Source organism: Filicampus tigris, chromosome 7 (genome assembly GCF_054856515.1).
Source record: "Filicampus tigris isolate MCC_2025a chromosome 7, RoL_Ftig_1.0, whole genome shotgun sequence".
NCBI lineage: Eukaryota > Metazoa > Chordata > Actinopteri > Syngnathiformes > Syngnathidae > Filicampus > Filicampus tigris.
This window is the reverse complement of record NC_141223.1, coordinates 20,514,567-20,534,067: the sequence shown is the minus strand read 5'-3', so window position 1 is coordinate 20,534,067 and position 19,501 is coordinate 20,514,567. Positions and strand designations below refer to the sequence as shown.

General features: G+C 42.0%; 2 protein-coding genes and 1 long non-coding RNA gene across 3 annotated transcripts; all 3 read right to left on the bottom strand.

Moving 5' to 3' along the window:
* Window positions 1–440: 440 nt before the first annotated feature.
* LOC147145116 (vomeronasal type-2 receptor 1-like) lies at window positions 441–8,412 on the bottom strand. The gene is given in 11 exon segments (XM_086036063.1): window positions 441–1,068; window positions 1,070–1,285; window positions 1,287–1,404; window positions 2,742–2,865; window positions 2,938–2,993; window positions 4,579–5,481; window positions 5,556–5,679; window positions 6,419–6,640; window positions 6,967–7,785; window positions 7,878–8,163; window positions 8,279–8,412. Coding segments are annotated over 11 exon segments (3,615 nt in total). The 5' UTR covers window positions 8,398–8,412.
* A 1,194-nt stretch (window positions 8,413–9,606) lies between these two features.
* On the bottom strand, window positions 9,607–12,549 carry LOC147145115 (extracellular calcium-sensing receptor-like). The gene is made up of 6 exons (XM_086036062.1): window positions 12,370–12,549; window positions 12,017–12,316; window positions 11,121–11,924; window positions 10,808–11,038; window positions 10,600–10,723; window positions 9,607–10,517 (listed from the first exon to the last, which is right to left on the bottom strand). The coding sequence occupies exons 1-6, from the start codon at window positions 12,547–12,549 to the stop codon at window positions 9,607–9,609; spliced, it is 2,550 nt and encodes an 849-aa protein (XP_085892188.1).
* A 1,944-nt stretch (window positions 12,550–14,493) lies between these two features.
* Window positions 14,494–16,147, bottom strand: LOC147145114 (uncharacterized). Its single transcript, XR_015087569.1, has 3 exons — window positions 16,072–16,147; window positions 15,255–15,312; window positions 14,494–15,176 (listed from the first exon to the last, which is right to left on the bottom strand). It is a non-coding gene; the product is annotated as an uncharacterized LOC147145114 (long non-coding RNA).
* Between the last annotated feature and the right edge of the window lie 3,354 nt (window positions 16,148–19,501).

The window sequence follows — 19,501 nt, the reverse complement described above, 5'->3', positions numbered from 1 at the left end:
TTTCCACCAACAAGGTGCTCCGCAAATTCACCTACAGATGATGCAGTATCAGGAGCAACTGGGGGTTCAGTATCATGCTCCAGACACTTCAACGTGCAGGGGCAGAGGATCGAACCCATCCTCTGAGTTGGGAGACGACTGCTCTACCTCTAAGCCATGCCGCCCCCACAAATATCAGCACATTAGGCTCATTAGGCACATAAGGCTGATTGAGGTTTGTCGACGGAAATGCTAACGGAAGTCCGTTTAAAATGATAGTTGGACTGACCTAAATGCGATTACTATTTGGTCCGGCTTGACAAAATGGTGGATTGACGGACGGCGGAAGTGTACCCACGCTGCAGACGGAAGGCGATAAACAGAACAGTAAATTTGAGTAAAATGCTCAGCTCTGATAATTATTATAGCTCAGATATTCAAAAATAAAACAAATGCATGCTTTAACGTTCAATTACATGATGACAGAAAGCGCGGTTCTCTTGCTTGTATTTGTGCTTGTATGACTTGTCAGTCCGTCGGCCCATGATGACTTTCTTTGTGTTTCTCTCTGGTCTCAGCAGGATTATGTAGCATTTGGGTCCACAGAGCGCCACCAAGAGGCCAAAACTGGAGGCCAGAATGGCAAAGACCTCCACTGCGTCTGCGTATTTTCCCGGAGAGTTGATGTAAGCCGGGACAAATGCGACCGACGCCGCACCAAAGATCAACACACTGAAGGTAATCAGTTTGGCCTTGTTGAAGTTGTCAGGCAGATTTCTTACCATGAATGCTAGTAGGAAGCTGAGAATAGCAATTAAAGCAATATAGCCCAGCAACACTGCAAAACCTACAGTGGACCCAACCACACACTCATAAACAATCTTGTCTTTGTAGTATTGAATGTTTTTATACGGACTTGGTGAAGCGGAGACGATCCAAGTCGTGCAGGCAACCATCTCAATGAAAGTCATAGCCATAATTGTGCCTCTCTGCTGCATGGCGCCAAACCACTTGAGAGTGGTTCCTCCCCCTGGTTTGGAGCCTCTAAACACAGCCAGAACCACCACAGTTTTAACCAGGAGGCACGACACAGAGCACAAAGCTGATGCCAAAGGCCGCATGCCTCAACTGGCATGTCCACAGTCTCGGATGGCTGATGAAAAGCAGTGACCAGAGGAAGCAAAGTTTGAGCGACATCAAGAGCAGAAAACTGAGTTGAGAATTGTTGGCCCGAACAATGGGCGTGCTGCGATGGTAGATGAATATCCCCAGGACAATGGCACAGAATAAGGTACCCAGCAAAGCTTGTCAAGCAGATACCAAGGGGCTCGGGGTAGGAAAGGAACTCTGTTTTCTTTGTCACACAGTGGTCACGCTGAGGACTGGACCAGAAATCTTTTGGACAACTGTAGCACTCCATGGAATCTGTAGAAACAGTTTAAGCGATTGTAAAGATTGTAAGTATAATCACGCACTTTTGAAAGATAATTGTGAAAAGCGAGTTTTGGAGGGAAGGGATTTTAAAGCATCTAAAACTGCCACATTGATGCAGAATATGCAGTCTGTCACATCTGTCACAAATCAACAGGTACACTTTTGTCTGCTCCAAGGTAAGCAATGTCCTTGTATTATGCTGTTGATAGCTTGTTAAGCAAAATTCCAACCTTTGTAATGTGGGGCCTTACCCAGTTTCGCTAATGAGGCTATCTACATGATGCTGTAGTTACAATGTTTGTATAGGCCTGGTGACCTAATGAGGCGAGCCGCTAGCTATATTATGCTAGTTACAATATTTGTAAAGCCCTATTACATCTTGTTCGGCTGTAATAGTATATTGAGATCTAGCCATCTTAACTGAACAGTGCTGCTCCTTGATATCTCTGTTCTCCATCACAATGCTGTTTAAACTGTTGGGCTAACTCCCCATCTTGATTTGTTTGGCTTTATTTCTTTGTCTCAGTATCCTTCAAAAGCAAACTGCACAATGTGAAATGTCATTTTCCTTGACTATGGGGTGATAGTTCTCCAAGGTGTCCAAACAGTGGAAGCGCCACAGATGAGTAAAAATCGGCTTCCGACCATGCTTAGTCCAACTATTTTTTTAGGTTTTCCTTTTATCGTTTATCGCCTACAAAATGGGTGTCCATCATATGCGGATAGGCAGACCGGTCCGTCACAAAGGCAGATTGCTTGCTGTTTGTTTGCCCATGTGTGATTCCACGTCAGTTTGTGCTAATATGTTATATAGGCTAGGCTAGTTGATGAGCCTTATGTGAGGGTGAATTTTGTGTTGAATAATTTAACTACTCAATACAGTCATATGTAACATGGGCTCATGTTTGTGTACATTCTAGATGCATGGTGTTGATGCTTTGCAAATTATTCTTTGTCTGTGTTTTTGTAGAGCACAGTAAATAAAGCAAATGAAATACAAGTCTTCTATCGCAAACGTCAATTAGTCACATGTTTTTGCTATGTACCACAAATAGTGGGGATTCGCTGTTTTACTCTTTCTTCTACTTTGTATTTTAGAGCAGTCTGGATGCCATGTGGCCCTATGCTGTGTTTCACAGGTCAGACTTTCACAGGTCAGACTTGATGCTATGACAGACATACTTCTCAAATACGTACAGTACACCACACACCATGAGACACATTGCACGATAATTTTACATTAGAAATTGGTTCAGATATTAAAAATCAGTATGTCTTATCGTGCTTGATTGGTACTGGTCAATTGAAAACAAAACCTTTAAAAAAACGACTCATGTTGCTGATCTTGCCTTCCGAGCAAAGGATACAGACAAAGCGACACTCAGGTTGTCCTTTCTTTCGTGCCATGCGAGAACCTGGAGGGCAACTCTCACTGCACACAGACCGAGGAGGCTGCACAAGAGAAAAACGCTTATTCAACATCATTAAAACATTGCTATACTTTATATTACGTCTGACAATAACCTTTTTAGATCCGAAACTCCAGATGATTTTGTTATCATGAAGTGTGAGCTCTTCGCCTTTAAACGCAGACTCCTTAATGTCACCAACATGCTGAATTTTGAATGATGTGAGATGTTTTTTCTTCAAGTGGACTGTGACCTTTTTCTTAAATTTGGATTAGGCTGGTCCGTTCACACCATAGACACTCAAATGGCGAAAAGTAAAAGTTAGCATCTGTATCTAGATCTGCACCAACATTTAATGGGCTTAATTTCTTCAGCATGCCCCTGATGACTGACTGATTGACTAATGAACCCGTGACAACTTTTAAATAGATTATTAACTTAGTTAGATCATCAATAAGTGTCTGAGATGACTAGAAAGGAATGTTAGGACCACAATGAAGACAAAAATACCCTAAACTATTATGAGATTGAAGTGAAAATACCTCTTAAAAAGATGAAGTTGTAGTTTTACAACATATTTTTTGAAAATGTTTGAACGGGAAAAGTAACATTTCAAGGGAAGAATCTCAGAGAAGAGTACAGGAAAAAAAGTCATAATTTTATAGGAATAATGTCACAACAAAATGCCATCATTTTACAGAAAAAAATTATTAGGATAAACTAATCAGATTAAGGATGTACAGTACAATAATGAAATGTAAACTTTTTTGAATGTTTTATACTCGATTTTCATTCACTTAACTCGGTTTGATATATGTATATATATATATATATATATATATATATATATATATATATATATATATATATATATATATATATATATATATATATATATATATATATATATATATATATATAGCTGGGAAAAAATTGTGTATCGATACTTCTAATGCCGATACAAGTATCAATCTATATTAACCTTTCAAAAGTAAAAATGTTGAAAATGATTCTTATTTTAAAATGTATAAAAGATGTGTCGTGTCATTTTCCACACCGCTTATCCTGTACAGGGGCGCGGGGAGGTGGTGGAGCCTATCCGAGCTGACTATGTGTGAAAGGCGGACTACACCCTGAACTGGTCCGAGCCAGTCGCAGGGAACACACACACTCACTGTCACTGAGCGGGTGTACCACTACACCATCAATGACCCTATGTATAAAAGATGCATTAAGTTAATTAATTAATTAATTTATTAATTACATTTAATTTTAGGTTTTCCTTACACCTTTGCTAAATATGTTCACCAAAATATTGGAAACACCTCTCGGTGTGATGCAGTGCAATGCAAACCATGTCCGCAATCAATCAAAATAGATCATTATCTTTTTAAAGGTAGAATGTTTAATTCAGCTCTTGTATTGGATCTCATTAGAGCAAGTGTGCCTACTATATACAGTACAATATGCATTAGACTATACTCTATATTCCTTTATTTAAGGGTTTGGGTCAGGATTAGCCTCACGTGAACCCGGCTTTGTTGGCTGCAGTTTGCCCTTGAGTTAGGAAACAATGCATGTTATCAAAGCAACAACAAAGGAAATCAGTAAACATTTTACAAATTGTTTTTTTTCTCCCAGTATAATGTCCATTAAATTATACAGTACATATTTTTACTGAACCACAATACATTCATTTTTACATGCATGTAAAGAGATGAACTGCAAATTATACTAAAATACAAATCTCATGGACCGGTGTTAAACTTTTTCCCCATGATGTGCTTTTTGGTATTCTTTTCTGGCTTTATTAGGATTATGTAACATTTAGGTGCAAAAATGCTGACTAGTAAACCAAAAGCTGAAGACAAAATGGCAAATATCTCCACAGCGACAGTGAACTTGCCAGGAGAGCTGACGTACGCCGGGATGAAGGTGATCCAGACTGCGCAAAATATCAACATGCTAAAGGAGATCAATTTGGCCTCATTAAAGTTATCCGGCAGCTTTCTTGCTAGAAATGCTAGAACTAAACATAGAATTGATAGAAAGCCTATGTAACCCAACACTGCATAGAATGCTGCTTCAGAGCCAGTGTTGCATTCTAAAATGATCTTATTGCTGTATCTGAAAACCGTAGCTGGGAAGGGTGGGTTCAATTTGAGCCAAAGTACACATATTAGTATTTGGACCAGAGTACATGCGCAAACGATAACCCGCTGCTGTGTCGGCCCGAACTTTCCGGCAACCTTGCTGCCGGGGAATGAGGCCTTGAAAGCTGTCACGACCACAATCGTCTTGCCCAGGACGCAGGAGATGCAGAGAGCGAACGTCAATCCGAACGCTGTATGGCGCAGCATGCACACCCACGCCGTGGGTCTGCCGATGAACGTGAGTGGGCAAAGGAAGCACAAAAAGAGAGAAAACAGCAGGAAGATGCTCAGCTCCGAGTTGCTGGCCTTGATCACCGGAGTGCGTCTGAAGTAGATGAAGATGAGCATAGTGGCCAGCGACAGCGAGGCCCCCAGCAGCGACACAACGGTCAGAGCTATGCCCATCGGCTCGTAATAGGTCAGGAACTCTATGGCTTTTGGAACGCACTCATCCCTCCTCTCATTGGACCAGAATTCCTGTGGACATGGCGTGCAATCTGCTGCACCTGTAGGGCGGCAAGGTTTAACTCCCACATCTGAAATAATGATTCTTGGGTATGACAAATATTGATGCACACACCTGTCGCGTTGGCTATCGTACCATCAGCGCATGGGATGCAGTCAAAACAGCAGATGGGTTCTCCCTTTATTTGAGCTTTCCTGGTCCCCACCGGACATTCCACAGAGCACACCGATAGTGGAACCTGAGAAATTGAAAAAAAGTACACTTTAAATGCTATGGAGAGAAGTAAGGAAGCACAAATACTAAGAACTAAATAATAAGAATCAAGATTTTTTCCCCACTAATCCATGGCCTGATTTGAAAGAATTGTTTGATGTTGTTGGCTACAATTTGTGACAAATGTGTTGTGTCTTGTGCCGGTCTTAGCACCACCAGTTTAGGGATTTCTAAAATTGTCCTTCAGAACTCAAAAAAGTACAAGTAAGGTGTAATTTTTCATCCATTCTTTCATTTGCTATTATTGGCTAATTTAGCTTTAGCCTTAGCTAAATTATCCCCTAATTTAGCCGTTGAATATCACAACGCTGGCAAAGCTATGGAAACTTGTTTTGATAGCATAAAGATGAGCCAATGTTAGCAACATGCTGGTTTCAAAAAATAACATGAGAGGTGATTTTTACAAGTGATATTTACAAGCATGGTATAAATTATTAAAAGAGGGTGCAGGAAGATTTTTGCACCCATTGTGCCACATTATTAAAACTGGCATTGCATTCAACTTTTGTACTTAAGAACATTTATACTGTCGATCCTTTTTAAATTTTACTTAAGTAAAATCAGTATCTCTACTCAGAGACTCCTCCCTCACACACACAATTCACACACACCGTGCTTCCGCTTCCAGTTATGTACAGAGTCTGAGTAATTTTGTACTTCCATGCAAAACCAGAGCATGAAAGAATAAAAAGTGACCAACTCACCATTTTTCCCGTCCTCCACACTATCTGCTCCTCGTCGATGCTGAGCTCGTAGTCGCCGTTTTCAGCCAAGGCGAAGTGACCCAGTGTCACATGTTTCACCTTCCCGTCTCTCAGCTGCCAGTTGATGAGGTCATAAGAAGCTGGCGGATCGCCATTTTTGTCGAAGAAGACATTATCACCGAACTGGTTCTTAAATTTTATATTTTGGAGGTGATAGGTCACCTAAGGAAAAATGCAAGACCAGCAGTCTTTAAATGAATTCTTTTCATTAATCATGCATTTTGACATACACTGTAAAAAAAAAAAAAAAAAGGGTGATGCTGATGCCTACACACCCTGGAATGACCACCAGGAAAATGACGAAAATGACCATACCTATTTCTAAACTCAACTTTGAGTCTTCAAATAACTTAATATATATTTATACTTTTTGAACTGTGGAAGAAGGGGATGTTGCAGAACTTATCAGAACCCAGTAACTTCTTGCTCATTGGGTCACAATAGAGCAGTTTTTGTTCAGAAGACACAAAAGAGTTTTTCAGTCTCACCTGTTTTGGCTGAATGTCTGACACGTTCATACATAGTCTTGCTGGTTTTTCACTAGCAGATTTACAGAAAAGCAGATGGTGCAGAGCGTGTGCAATGGTGTAAACCGCCTTGTACACATTATAAGACACTCTGAGCTGAGTGACATTGAAGAAATCATCCTGGGATTCTATGAATGTCTCATTGCCGGTGCATATTTCATGTAAGGTGTCGGCTTGCTCCCCAGGTAGAACAGCTTTGCAGCCTGCCATTATCTCCCAGAATTCTTTCACAAATGTTGCGCTCGCATCTGTGTAAGGACTGATGGCCATGAGGAAAGGCTTCAATTTTGGAATTGCCATCTTAGGTACCACAAAGCCAAGGGCCCCGCCAAAAGCTTGGTAAATTTCCGGGTTGGACGGTCGAGGGGCTGTTATCCAGGCCTCACTGGCGATCCACTGGATCCCTGTGATGTTCTGTTTCACAATCTCTTTCATTAAAGGGTAAAAGTCACCCTCGGGTACAAATGCAAGAACAACTTTAACACTTGATTGTTTGATCATTTCCACAACAGCCCGGAGCTTGTCCATAGAGTATGTGCGCAGTACTGTGCCGACAAATGCCACACAAACCCCAAATGCTTTCACTTCTTCTTTAAAGGCGAGGACCCCGTGACGCCCGTAGTCGTTGTCTGACTGTATGGCTCCGATCCACCGCCAGCCAAAGCGTTTGACCAGGGCCGCCAAAGCTTTTGCCTGGAAATAGTCGCTGGGTATCGTTCGAAAAAATGTAGGATACTTTGATCTGTCACTTAAACAGGCACATGTTGAGAAGTAACTCACCTGCAAGACAAAAAACATACAAAAAGATCAAACATAAAAATGTTCAATTCAAATAAGACATAATAATGGAGTTAAAACCTTAAAGCTCTCACAATTGGTACTTGGAACGGTCCAAGCGTCTCAGCTACAGCAAGAGACTGGGAAGATCCGGACTCAGCTATGAGGGCAGATAGAGTCGGCAGACAAGATGAGCCAGGTTCTGTCTCTTCTTTTCCGCCAGCAAGGGTTAGAGCAGCGCGTAAAGTGTTGGTGGGAGATGCACATGAGTTCAGGATCCTGTACCCAAGTGATATGTTTGGCAGGAGTGCTGTATCTTTGTTGATCTCCTCAATTGCGAATGCCATTATTTGAGTCCACCGAAAAGCTCGCAGATCAAACCTAAAAAAAAACACACACAAAAAAGCACCCCCCCCAAAAAAAAATAAAAAAAATAAATCTGTGATAAATCAATTGATCAATGGTCGATGAACTATTCAGATGGTAATAAACTCACCCTTCGCACTTGACTGCAGGAGGGTTTTGTTGAAATGTTGAGGTGCTGCCTATCTCTTTGTTAAAAACCGGAAAAATGCCCCCAATCATGATGTCTCCTCTCTGTAAAAGACTGGGCATGTCGAACTTGCCGAACAGCTCACAGCCAGTCACTGCGTCAAAGTGCAAAAGAGACAAGAGAGAGGACACGAGGAAGCTTCTGCCCAGCATGGTTGCGCTGCATTATTTAAGAGACACGAGGACTAGGCTATTATATGATGCAAATGAACCTGTTCTCTTAATAAACAGTGGAAATAATCCCCATAGGAGACAGTCAGTCTGTGCTCAGAGACTACAGAAGAACGAGAGTGGAATATGATCTAAGATAAGCTATTTGTTGGTTTTACATTGCTCTTTATGGACATAACGATTAGAGCAAATCATAGAAATTAAGTCTCTTGGGGAGAATGTTCAATGTTGGTGTAAAAGCACAATTTTTAGGGTTGTTTGTAAAAGTATACGAAAAACAAGCAAAGGACACGCCAGAAGGTGGTATAACTTGGTTAGGTCTGGCCAGTGTGGAACTTAGCATGATATAGCAAATATAGAGAAGACGTTTATGGCAGCAAATGTGGAATCTGCTCTCAAAATAGTCATTCTTTCTTGAAATGAATATCTAACCATAAGCCACTGACCACAAAGTTATGAAAAATAAAAATAAAATGAAACTGTTTTCAGTTCACTTCATGTCTGTGGAGGACTGGTCATTTATTGGGGGTTTGTTCTTGTGCACAAAGCTCGCTCATTAGCGAGGATGGTCCAGGTTGAGTGTTACAGAGTGCTTGACGTTTGGTGCCATTTTATTACAAACTTTGGACACCTGGTCTGCAAAACCCTGACATGCGTTGGTTTTGTGTTTTTCATGAAAACAGGGACCCAATGTCATTAGATTAATTTATTCAATGAATGAATACAGTACACATAGTACAAGTTAGGAGTCCACCTGCCTTTAAAGCAGGGGTCACCAACTCCGGTCCTCGAGGGCACCTGTCCTACAGGTTTTCAATCTTTCCTTGAAGTAACACACCTGATTCAAATGATCAGCTCATCAGCAAACTCTTGAGAAGCCTGATAACGATACTGATCATTTTAACAGGTGTGTTACAGCATGGAGGGATTGAAAACCTGCATGACAGGTGCCCTCGAGGACCGTAGTTGGTGACCCCTGCTTTAAAGAGATACTTTACTATTTTTTTAAAGGTGTAAAATTGCAAAATTGTAAAATTGCAAAATGAGTCAAGTATATCTTTAATATACATCATCAGTATTTGAATCAATTAAGGGACACTTTTAAAGATTTCTTGATGGTACTTTTCCCATGAGATGTTTTCTGGAGTTTTTCTCTGGCCTGAAGATGATAATGTAGCACTTTGGAACAAATATGCAAACCAGCAATCCAAAACTGGAGGCCAGAATGGCAAAAATCTCTACGGCAACTGTGAATTTGCCAGGAGAACTGACATAGGCCGGGATGAAAGCGATCCACACTGCACAGAATATCAGCATGCTGAAAGTGATCAACTTGGCTTCATTGAAACTGTCTGGAAGCTTCCTGGCCAGAAAAGCAAGAATAAAACACAAGAGCGCGAGAAGTCCAATGTAACCCAACACACCCCAGAACCCAATTGCTGAACCCAGTGCACATTCTAGAATGATCTTGTCCTTGTAGTAATTCAGATTCATGGCAGGGAATGGCGGATTTGTACACAACCAAATGACACAAAACAAAACCTGAACCAGAGTGAGAGCCAGAACACTGAGCCTTTGCTGGACAAGCCCAAACAGTTTAATATTTTTGCCAGGAAATGTGGCTCGAAAAGCCATTAGCACCACTACAGTTTTCCCCAGCACACTAGAAATGCACAGGACGAAGGTGATGCCGAAGGCCGTGTGGCGCAGCATGCAGGACCATTCGGTCGGTCGACCGATGAAAGTCAGTGAGCATAGGAAGCATAGTTTTAAGGAGATGAGAAGCAGGAAGCTCAGCTCTGAGTTGTTGGCTTTGACGATGGGAGTCTCTATGTGGGTCAGAAATATGAGTAATGCGAGAAAAGCTAAAAAGACACCAACACAGCTCAAGGCGGTTAAAAGCGCACCCGTGATCTCTTTATGAGAAAGATACTCAGTAGGTTTAGGAAGGCAACGGTCTTTCTTGGCATTGGGCCAGAATTCCGGTGGACATGCCAAACAGTCAGGAGAATCTGGAAACACCCATGACACACATCGTTGAATTATTCGAGCCTGCTCCAATGCACAGAACAGATTCTGTTTTGATCCCCTCACCTGTCTGATTACTTATTGTTCCCTCGGGGCATTCAAAGCAGTCAAAGCAGCACACGGGTTTGTACTTGTTGATGGCCTTGCGGGTCCCAGAAGGGCATGGTTCCCTGCACACAGACCGTGGCACCTGGAAAGGCAAAACAAAGCGGGAAGAGGTAATTGTTATCCAGTCACCTCCATTTCAAATAGACTATAAAGCTCATCATTTTACCTCTGTGTTATTTCCTCCCCAAACTATTTTGGCGTCTACTTTCAGCGTAAGCTTTCCACCCTCTGGAAAAGATGCGTTGTACTGGCCAATGTTCACGATCTCAACCGAGCCGTCGTCTCGCATGTGCCAGTTGACTAAGTCATACTCGGCCACAGAGTCGCCATTATCGTCAAAGAATACCATGGCTCCATTCGGAGTTATGAAATTCACATACTTGATGTGCTCCAACACCTAAGAAGACATTTCAGCAAACAGAAAAGCTATACAAAACATTTTCACATGTAAAGACAAATACTGTGTGTTTTCTATTTACCATCTTAGGCTGGACCTGGCTTTTGTTTACACACGCATTTCCTGTGGTTGGATTGGCACCATTTTCACATTGCAACAAGGCATGAAGTGCATATGCAACCAAATACACTGCTTTGTATACATTGTTCTCAGCCCTGAAGTGGGTCACATCCGTGTAGTCACTGGAGATGGTTTTCAGGTCCTCACCACCAGTGCACAAGGTTGAAGTGTTGGAGGGAGAGAAGCTGCACTCAAAGAACTTTTCCCAGAAAGCCTTGATTGTTCCACTCTGGGGCTCGTCAGATGGTTTCAAGTCCAGTAGGAACTCGCCCAGCCCGGGAATAGACGCCTCTGGGAGCGCAAAGCCCATCGCCCCTTGTAGTATGTTCTGCCTCTCCACAGAAGCAAGGTCCTGTTGTGTGATCCATGCCTCGCTGCCCACCCAATGCTTCCCACTAATGTTGTAACTGGCCATTTTGGATAAGAAGGACTTGGTGTAAGATAAGGACATGAAGAGCAGGACCACTTTAGATGACGATTCCCTCAGCATCTTCACAATGGCCTCGTGTGATTTTGTAGAAGTCTTTGAATAAACTAGCTGATATTCAACACAAATGTGCTCCTTCATTGCCTCAACCATGAATTCAGTTGTGCCTTGTTTGGCATACAAGGTCGAAGAATAAATGATCCCCACCCAGCGCCAGTCGAAATTCTTCATCAGCTGCACCAGGCCCAGCACCTGAAAGCGGTCACTCGGTACAGTTCTGAAGAAGCTCGGGTAGAGTTTCTTATTTGACAAACACGCACATGTTGAAAGATGGCTGACCTTCAAGTGAAATCAAGAAACATACATTAATTCCTCCATCCATCCATTTTCTATGCCTCGCATCGTGTTCAGGGTAAGGAGAAGCACCTCACCTGTGGAATGGACAACGGGCTCAGAAGAATGTTGATATCCTCGCTAACTCCGGAGGATGAGTGACCAAGGAGGGCTTGGATTCGACCGCTGCACGCGGACTCCTCCTGGCTTACAGCTTCTATCGCCGCTCGTATCAGGTTCTCGCTACCGCAGCCGCTGTAGATCCGATAGCCCAGACTGACTCCCGGAAGGAGCTGCGCATTCCTGTTGATCTCCTCCACCGTGAACATCACCGTGCGGACAAACTTCAGCTCTCTGTCATTCCATCTGAAAAGCATTTCAAGTGATAAACATGTGGGCTTAAGATGGAGCTTTACACATTCACTCACTTAACGCAGTATGAATACGGGACCGCCTCGTAGTCATTGTCGTTGAGTTTTCGAGTGCTTGCCAGGGAGAAAATCCCTCCTATCAGAAGATCTCCTTCCTTGGAGAACTCCAAGAAGCCTGTCTGCCCAATCAGTTTGCACGATTGGTTCTCTGCCTTGGCCGTTGCCAGCAAGCTGATGAAGATGACGATGAGCCACCCCATTGTCAGCCACCCTCCTCTTGATGCAACACTGACCCTGGGAGCTGACCTTTATAACGACTACAGCAGCCAATGTGCGCTTTCTGGCAATTCCCAAATGAATACTGCATGGTTTGCAGTGAGTATCTTTTCTAAATGGTCGCAAAAGATTAATCAGGACATTTTATAATGAACTACTTTCAGTTTTGTAAGTAACTACATTTAGGGATTCTTTCGGTCATCAAAATTTTCTTACTTGTCAAATGTCATGAATTTGATCACACAATAAGTCACTAAAACAATTAAGATTACCGGTAGGTTTCAGTGTCATGGCAGGCAGGCAGTTCAAAAATGCTGTATTTTGTCATTCATTTTAAATGATTAGAGGTTAATATTAGAGCTAATTATTTTCAATTAAAAGACAAAGGATATGCCTTTTCACTAATCCAGAACAATGTTTGTCATCAAATATTTCTACTGCATCATTATCATTTTTTGTTTAATATACTAATACATTTTTATAAATTATGTAATTTTTTTTGTAGGAATCCATTTTTTTACACTAATATGTTTTGTGTGTCCCCACTAGTCTAAACATGGCATTGTGTTTAATATTGCCTTTGTGGAATATGAATTGAGCAGAAAAATCCACCCGCTTTTACCGATTTCAGGGGGTGGCCAGTTTGTGTTGTACTCCTCCTTGCTGTCGACTGAAAATGACATCACACACCTTAAGGACTCAGGTAACGACCGTCACGGGTCACCTGTTTTCTGGGTTTGGTCATGTGACATTTGCGAGCCGAGCCTTTCGGAACTGAGATGGCATTTTTAGAAGACAGCAAGTGGCAGTACTAGGCAAAATGGCTGCCCCCTGAGATGGATCAAAACGGGTGGATTTTGTTGCTTAATTCATATTCCATAAACACAATGTATTATTTCAAATGCCGTGTTTACACTACTGGGGGTGCACACAAAATATTATTATTAAGAACATTTATGGCTTGACTTACCCATACAAAAACAACAACAAAGTTCATGACATGTCTATTTGTAGCTTGGCCTTTGGACTTACTGTATGTTTGAAGTTAAGAAAAAAATATTTTTACTGGATTCACATTTTTGTAACCTGGAACAATTGCATATTTAATTTACAATAGTCTGGGAAAGAGGTCACTGATAGTGTAGTGGTACACACGCCTAAGTTGTGTGCGGGCAGCGTGGGATCGATTCCCGCTCAGTGATGGTGTCTGTGCGTACCCTGCGACTGGCTGGCGACCAGTTCGGGGTGTAGTCTGCCTTCGCCCGTTGACGGCTGGGATATGCTCCAGCACCTCCCCGCGACACTGTATAGGATAAGCGGTTTGGGAGGTGACACATGACACATAGTCTGGGAAAGATGGTGATGTGGAAAATTGTGATAGGTATAAAGTGTATATGCAATCCACAAATATTATTTGAGTTCCTGGAAACAAATGAAAATAGGTAGACATTCAATATTGTTTATTCGAAGGTCTGTCACATTGACAATTTATTTGAAAGGACATGTTATGTTTTCATATTTTGTGGAGGTCTGCCATTACAATTCACGCAAAATCATTTATTTCAAGCCAAATTATTTGCTAGAGGCACAAAGTGTAACGGCATTATGGAAATGCCAAAAATTGTTCATTCATAGTTTTCAACGAGACACTCAACAAACAGAACTTTTAATTATTTGATTGTTTTTTTTCTTTTTTTTATCCATGCTAATTTTGAACTGAACTGCATTTAAAGTGAAATATTACACATCAACATTTGAAAAAATTACCATCTTAAGATTTTTTAGAAGAATTATTTCACCTATTTTTTCCTTTTCTTTGCACAAATATTGTAGATCACGGCACTGGTATGTAGACTCAAAATATTTTAGACATAATAAAACTGTACATGGTATGAACATTTAATAGATGATTGAATGGTGTGAAATATCAACATGTCCTGAAGGGTAAGTTGTTTTGCAATGTGACATTGCATTATTTGCTTTATCTTAATGACCACCACATACTTTGTTGGTACCCTCGAGCTGTGCACACAGGCGACCAGCTGCACATGTAAGAGAATGCTGATGGGAGTCAGCTGAGTACAAATGCAGAGCAACAACGTGGGAAGTGACGTAAACAGACAGCACAAATGAGACGCAAACGCCAAGTGGTCCAGCACAGGCCAGAGTTGCAATGTTGACCCAAGAAGCACATCTTCAAAGCAGTGCTTGTCACTCTTGGTTGGAAAATGAAGGCAGAGAGTCAAGCAGAGAATGAACACAGTGACTGGGAGCGCTCGGCATTGCTGCCGAGTGGGTCGGAACCACTTCATGGCACAATGGACAGCCTCGCAGGAGATGAGCAAAAGTGAACTTTGGCCCAGAGAATACTTGAGGTAGGTGGCCAACGTTATCCAAGATGGACGGATGGTGAACGGTGGCGGGATCCAGCGCAGTTTGAAAGAAAAAAAAGTCACAACGGTGGTGTTGCCAAATCTGATCTGTGACATTTTCATCCTGGTCATGTGAACCCACGCCAGCAAAACGGCAGCCAGAAGCACTTGCCCGACCCATCTGCTGGTGTTGGCGGGAAGCCAACCTTCCTCCCCGGCTGGGCTGAATTTGACGGTGTCTGTGGATGGACAAAAAATCAACACATTTAATAGAACCTTTCCTAACATTTTGCCTTTCTCTTCCCATGTGTTATTACCTGTTCTTGTGAGAAAGGAATCTTTTGGACAGTATGTTGTCAAGGTTCCTGACAGGATCTGTATTTGAAGAATAATACTTCAATTTGATGCAGGAAAAAAATGGCACCTGCCACGATTTGAGAAAACTGATAGTCCTCTTATAGAGGACAGTCTATACTTAACTTGCACAACAACACACAAACGTCGAAGTCTAACTAGTGCATCAGCCTGTGTGTGCGTCCGTCTATGTCCTTGCTGTATCGTGTACTTTTGAGTGTGAATTATCTTGACTGTTTTCAAATCTAGTCTATTTGCTGTTTTTTACCCTGTCTGCAATAAGTTTCCCTTTGGGACTGTAAAGTCAAATATTCAACTGAACTGAACACAGAGCAGTGAAATTCTCCAACTACAATAATAAACTTATTGTTGAATTGTTATCTATTAAACAAACTTTAATGTATCAAATACAGAACTTCTTTAACAGCCAAAATGAGTCCAGTTGCCTTGATTCAACTCTATTGAATTATCATGACCTGAATGGCTGAGAAAATACACAGACACCATCATGAAAAACTTAACAATCATTACTATCTATGTGTAGTGGGATGGTCAAGAACAGTTCAGAGGCAGTATGGAAAATAAACCACCCCACTACATATGGAAAGGAGAGATTTTACAGATTCAGCTCATGTCTTGTGAAAACATGATTTCATCTCATCTGTAGGAAAGTTTTAGAGGCAAAACCTTCTCATAGCAGATCCCGATGCCAACCCTCTCTGCTGCCGCCAAGGACATCGGAACCCCTCTGTACCCAGGCTGGAGCACGAGTACACTTACAAGTGACGACACTTGAGGTCCATTGAATAGTCTTTGCTCGATTATGAGATCGGTGTTGCCGTCCACATATTGCAGGTCCGATTGAGCGAGAGCAGTGACGTGGGGGACGTTAAAACTGCTGCGAATCAGATGTGTGGTGCGATGTTCAGCATTTATCTGCACAAAGGTCAAAATGCATGCATATTCCTACAAGTGCATTTTATTTGTAAGGAAGATACACAGATATAGAAGCAGGATATAGCGTGAGGTTCTATTACTTACATGCATCCTCAACAGGAGATCTTTGACCTGCCACCTCTGGAAACACAATAAACCTTTTTGCTTTCTTGCAGGCGATTCCTTTTGATCTTTGTGCGTCAGGGCGCCATCAAAGTGTGTGTCGTTAAAATTGACATCGCTCCCTGAGAAGATCCCATGCGGGACCGAATTCTTCAGAAGAGATCTAAACAGGTGCGGAGGAGCAAAAGCCTTCATTTGGTGCAAAAATAACAGCATCGTCATGTTATCTATTTTCAAAGGAGGTGACGTTTAAAACGAAAACAACAAAGGTGCTTTGCTTCGAATACCGATGAGATGACAGCAATTCAAATACTACTTTGGAATTGAGAGTAAAAATGAGGTCTTCATTCATTGCTGAGGAACTTGCTGGGTTGCAGATGATTCTGTCGCTGGTATCCAGATCCTTGACAAAAAAGACTGGGTAATAAAATGGTGAAAAAGAAACACAGAATGTCACTCACCTGTCACAAGTTAGCTTAGTTTTATGGAAAACCTGAGGCGACCTATTTGACCTGTCACAGTGGACATGGTGACAGAGCTGAGAGCGGCAGCCAGGTGACACCTTCCAAATGAGCAGTGCCAAAAAGACCAACGCCACTGATGTCATTGCAGAGCTTCGCCTTTGGCACAGTCAGCCTTCTTCCGAGGGCGGCCTGACCTTTTATAGCATCCTGTCTGCCATCTAAGAGTAGGAGGCAACCTTGATGGCCATTCTGGAAGCACCTAGCTTGAGGAAATCACATAACAGCAATGCACTCACGGTGTTCCTAGTACGATTGATTATTTGGTGATTGCATAGCCGACGTTTAGTGAAACAGGCAGAATACTCAAACGAGCAAATGTGTCTAATCATTATATTGTGTCTAAACCCATCACCTGAATTTAGGAGTCTTTGGCGATATTGGCGCAGTACATTGCTGTAGAGTGAACCATTGCCTATTCGTAAACTCACCATTTCGCTATTTTTTTTGCAAAGACTTTCAACCTTTTGCTAAAAGTTCCTATTTGGATATATTCTAATATACTGTATTCTACTCCCTCTAACACACCATGTTAGTGGAGAAGTAGCTCTCGATGGACAACAGCCGATAGCCAGCCATCTTGGCAGCAATCAGCAGCAAGATGGAAGATTCTAGTAGAGGTCTGACATGCTCTTTTGGGGTTGACACTGGAAAAAGCAGGTTGGCAACCCACCCAGCACCAGACGTCTTCTGGACGTTGGATTTTGGGCTAAATCTGGTCGGTCCGTCTTAGACTTGATTTAGCCCAGAAATAGTCGTTGAAAATTGGGCTGTGTTTGGGTCATCCAAATGTGTCCAAATTTAGTCCAAAAATAGTCATTGAAAACTGGGTTGTGTTATAGCCCCTCCAACATAGTCCAAATTTAGCCCAAAAATAGTCATTTAAATTTGGGTTGTGTTTAGCCCAACCAATGTGGTCCCAATTTAATCCAAAAATATTTGTTAATAATTGGGTTTTGTTTATCCCCTTCATTGTGGTCCAACTTTAGTCCAAAAATAGTCATCGAAAATTGGCTATTGTTTTAGCCCATCCAATGTGGTCCAAATTTAGTCCAAAAATAGTCGTTGAAAACTGGCTTGTGTTATAGCCCGTCCAATGTGGTCCAAATTTAGTCCAAAAATAGTTGTTGATAATCGTGTTGTGTTTAGCCCGTCCAATGTGGTCCAAATTTAGCTAAAAAATAGTCGTTTGAATTTGGGTTGTGTTTCGCCGTCTTTGATGTTGTATTATTGTTTTTTTGAGATGTAAAGTTCTTTGTTACAGTTGTTGTGAAATGCACTATATACATAAATTGTATTGCTTTTAATGCTGCATGATGTTAACAAACTATCGTCTCAAAAATGTAATTTTTCTTTGCTATCGTCCATCCATCCATTATCGATACCGCTTATCCTCAAAAGGGTCGCGGGGCGTGCTGGAGCCTATCCCAGCTGTCTTCGGGCAGTAGGCAGGGGACACCCTGAATTGGTTGCCAGCCAATCGCAGGGCACACAGAGACAAACATCCGCACTCACAATCACACCTAGGGGCAATTTAGAGTGTCCAATCAACCTACAATGCATGGTTTTGGAATGTGGGAGGAAACCGGAGTACCCGGAGAAAACCCACGCAGGCACGTGGAGAACATGGAAACTCCTCACAGGGTGGCCGGAGCCCACGACCTCTGAACTGTGAGGCGGACGTGCTAACCAGTTGTGCTGCCCCTCTTTGCTATTGTAATTGGCATTTATGAAAAATATTTCAAATATACGTCACTCCCGCGCACCATTTTGAATGGGGATGGACTTCCTGGCTGGCAGCCAATCAGAGTGATTGTCACTGACACATTTTGCAGACTGACGTTGGTGTTTTATACATCCAATTCATATCTAAAAAGGACCATGACACAAAATATATGAATTTGCCACAATTCTAAACACATGCATTCTACTTCAATAAACCATGACCGAGCACCGCACAACAAACAATGACCTCCCTGCCTTGATGACATACGCATACCACCGAGTAGGTTGAGATTGTTTGCCTCGTGACTGTCACAGGCATGAGGGGAGATTAGTGGGCCGGACTAAAATCCCCTTCTGCCCTGTTTTTTAGCCAAATGTGTCTGGTCCGGCCCTGGGACGGACTGCCCAGCTCTGTTTTTCACTTTTCAACAAAATTCATACTGTAAAAGGATGTCTTTTTAAAGACGTCTTTTCAACGACATGAAAATGACATCTTTTCACCTTTCACTTTTCAACCCAATTTAGACAGTAAAAGGACGTCTTTTCAAAGACGTCTTTTCAACGACATGAAAATTACGTCTTTTCACCTTTCACTTTTCAACCAAGTTCGGCCGTTTTTTGAACGGACACAAGTGACGTCTTTCCTACGTCTTTTCAACCAATTTTTGCTGGGTGGGAAACTTCTCAAGTTGATGCAGAGAAAGGTCTGAATTACTATTTGAAGTGGCAGAAGTTAACTCATTTGATGCCTACATAGTTTTAAATCGTTTTTTTATAATCTACTAGTACACCCCCAACATCGAGTTAACTCGCCATTTGCATTTTTTGTGTGCATTTGATGCCCAAATTCTCTGACGCAATTAATCACAAAGTTTCAAGCTTGGGAAGCGTTGTAATGACGTGCA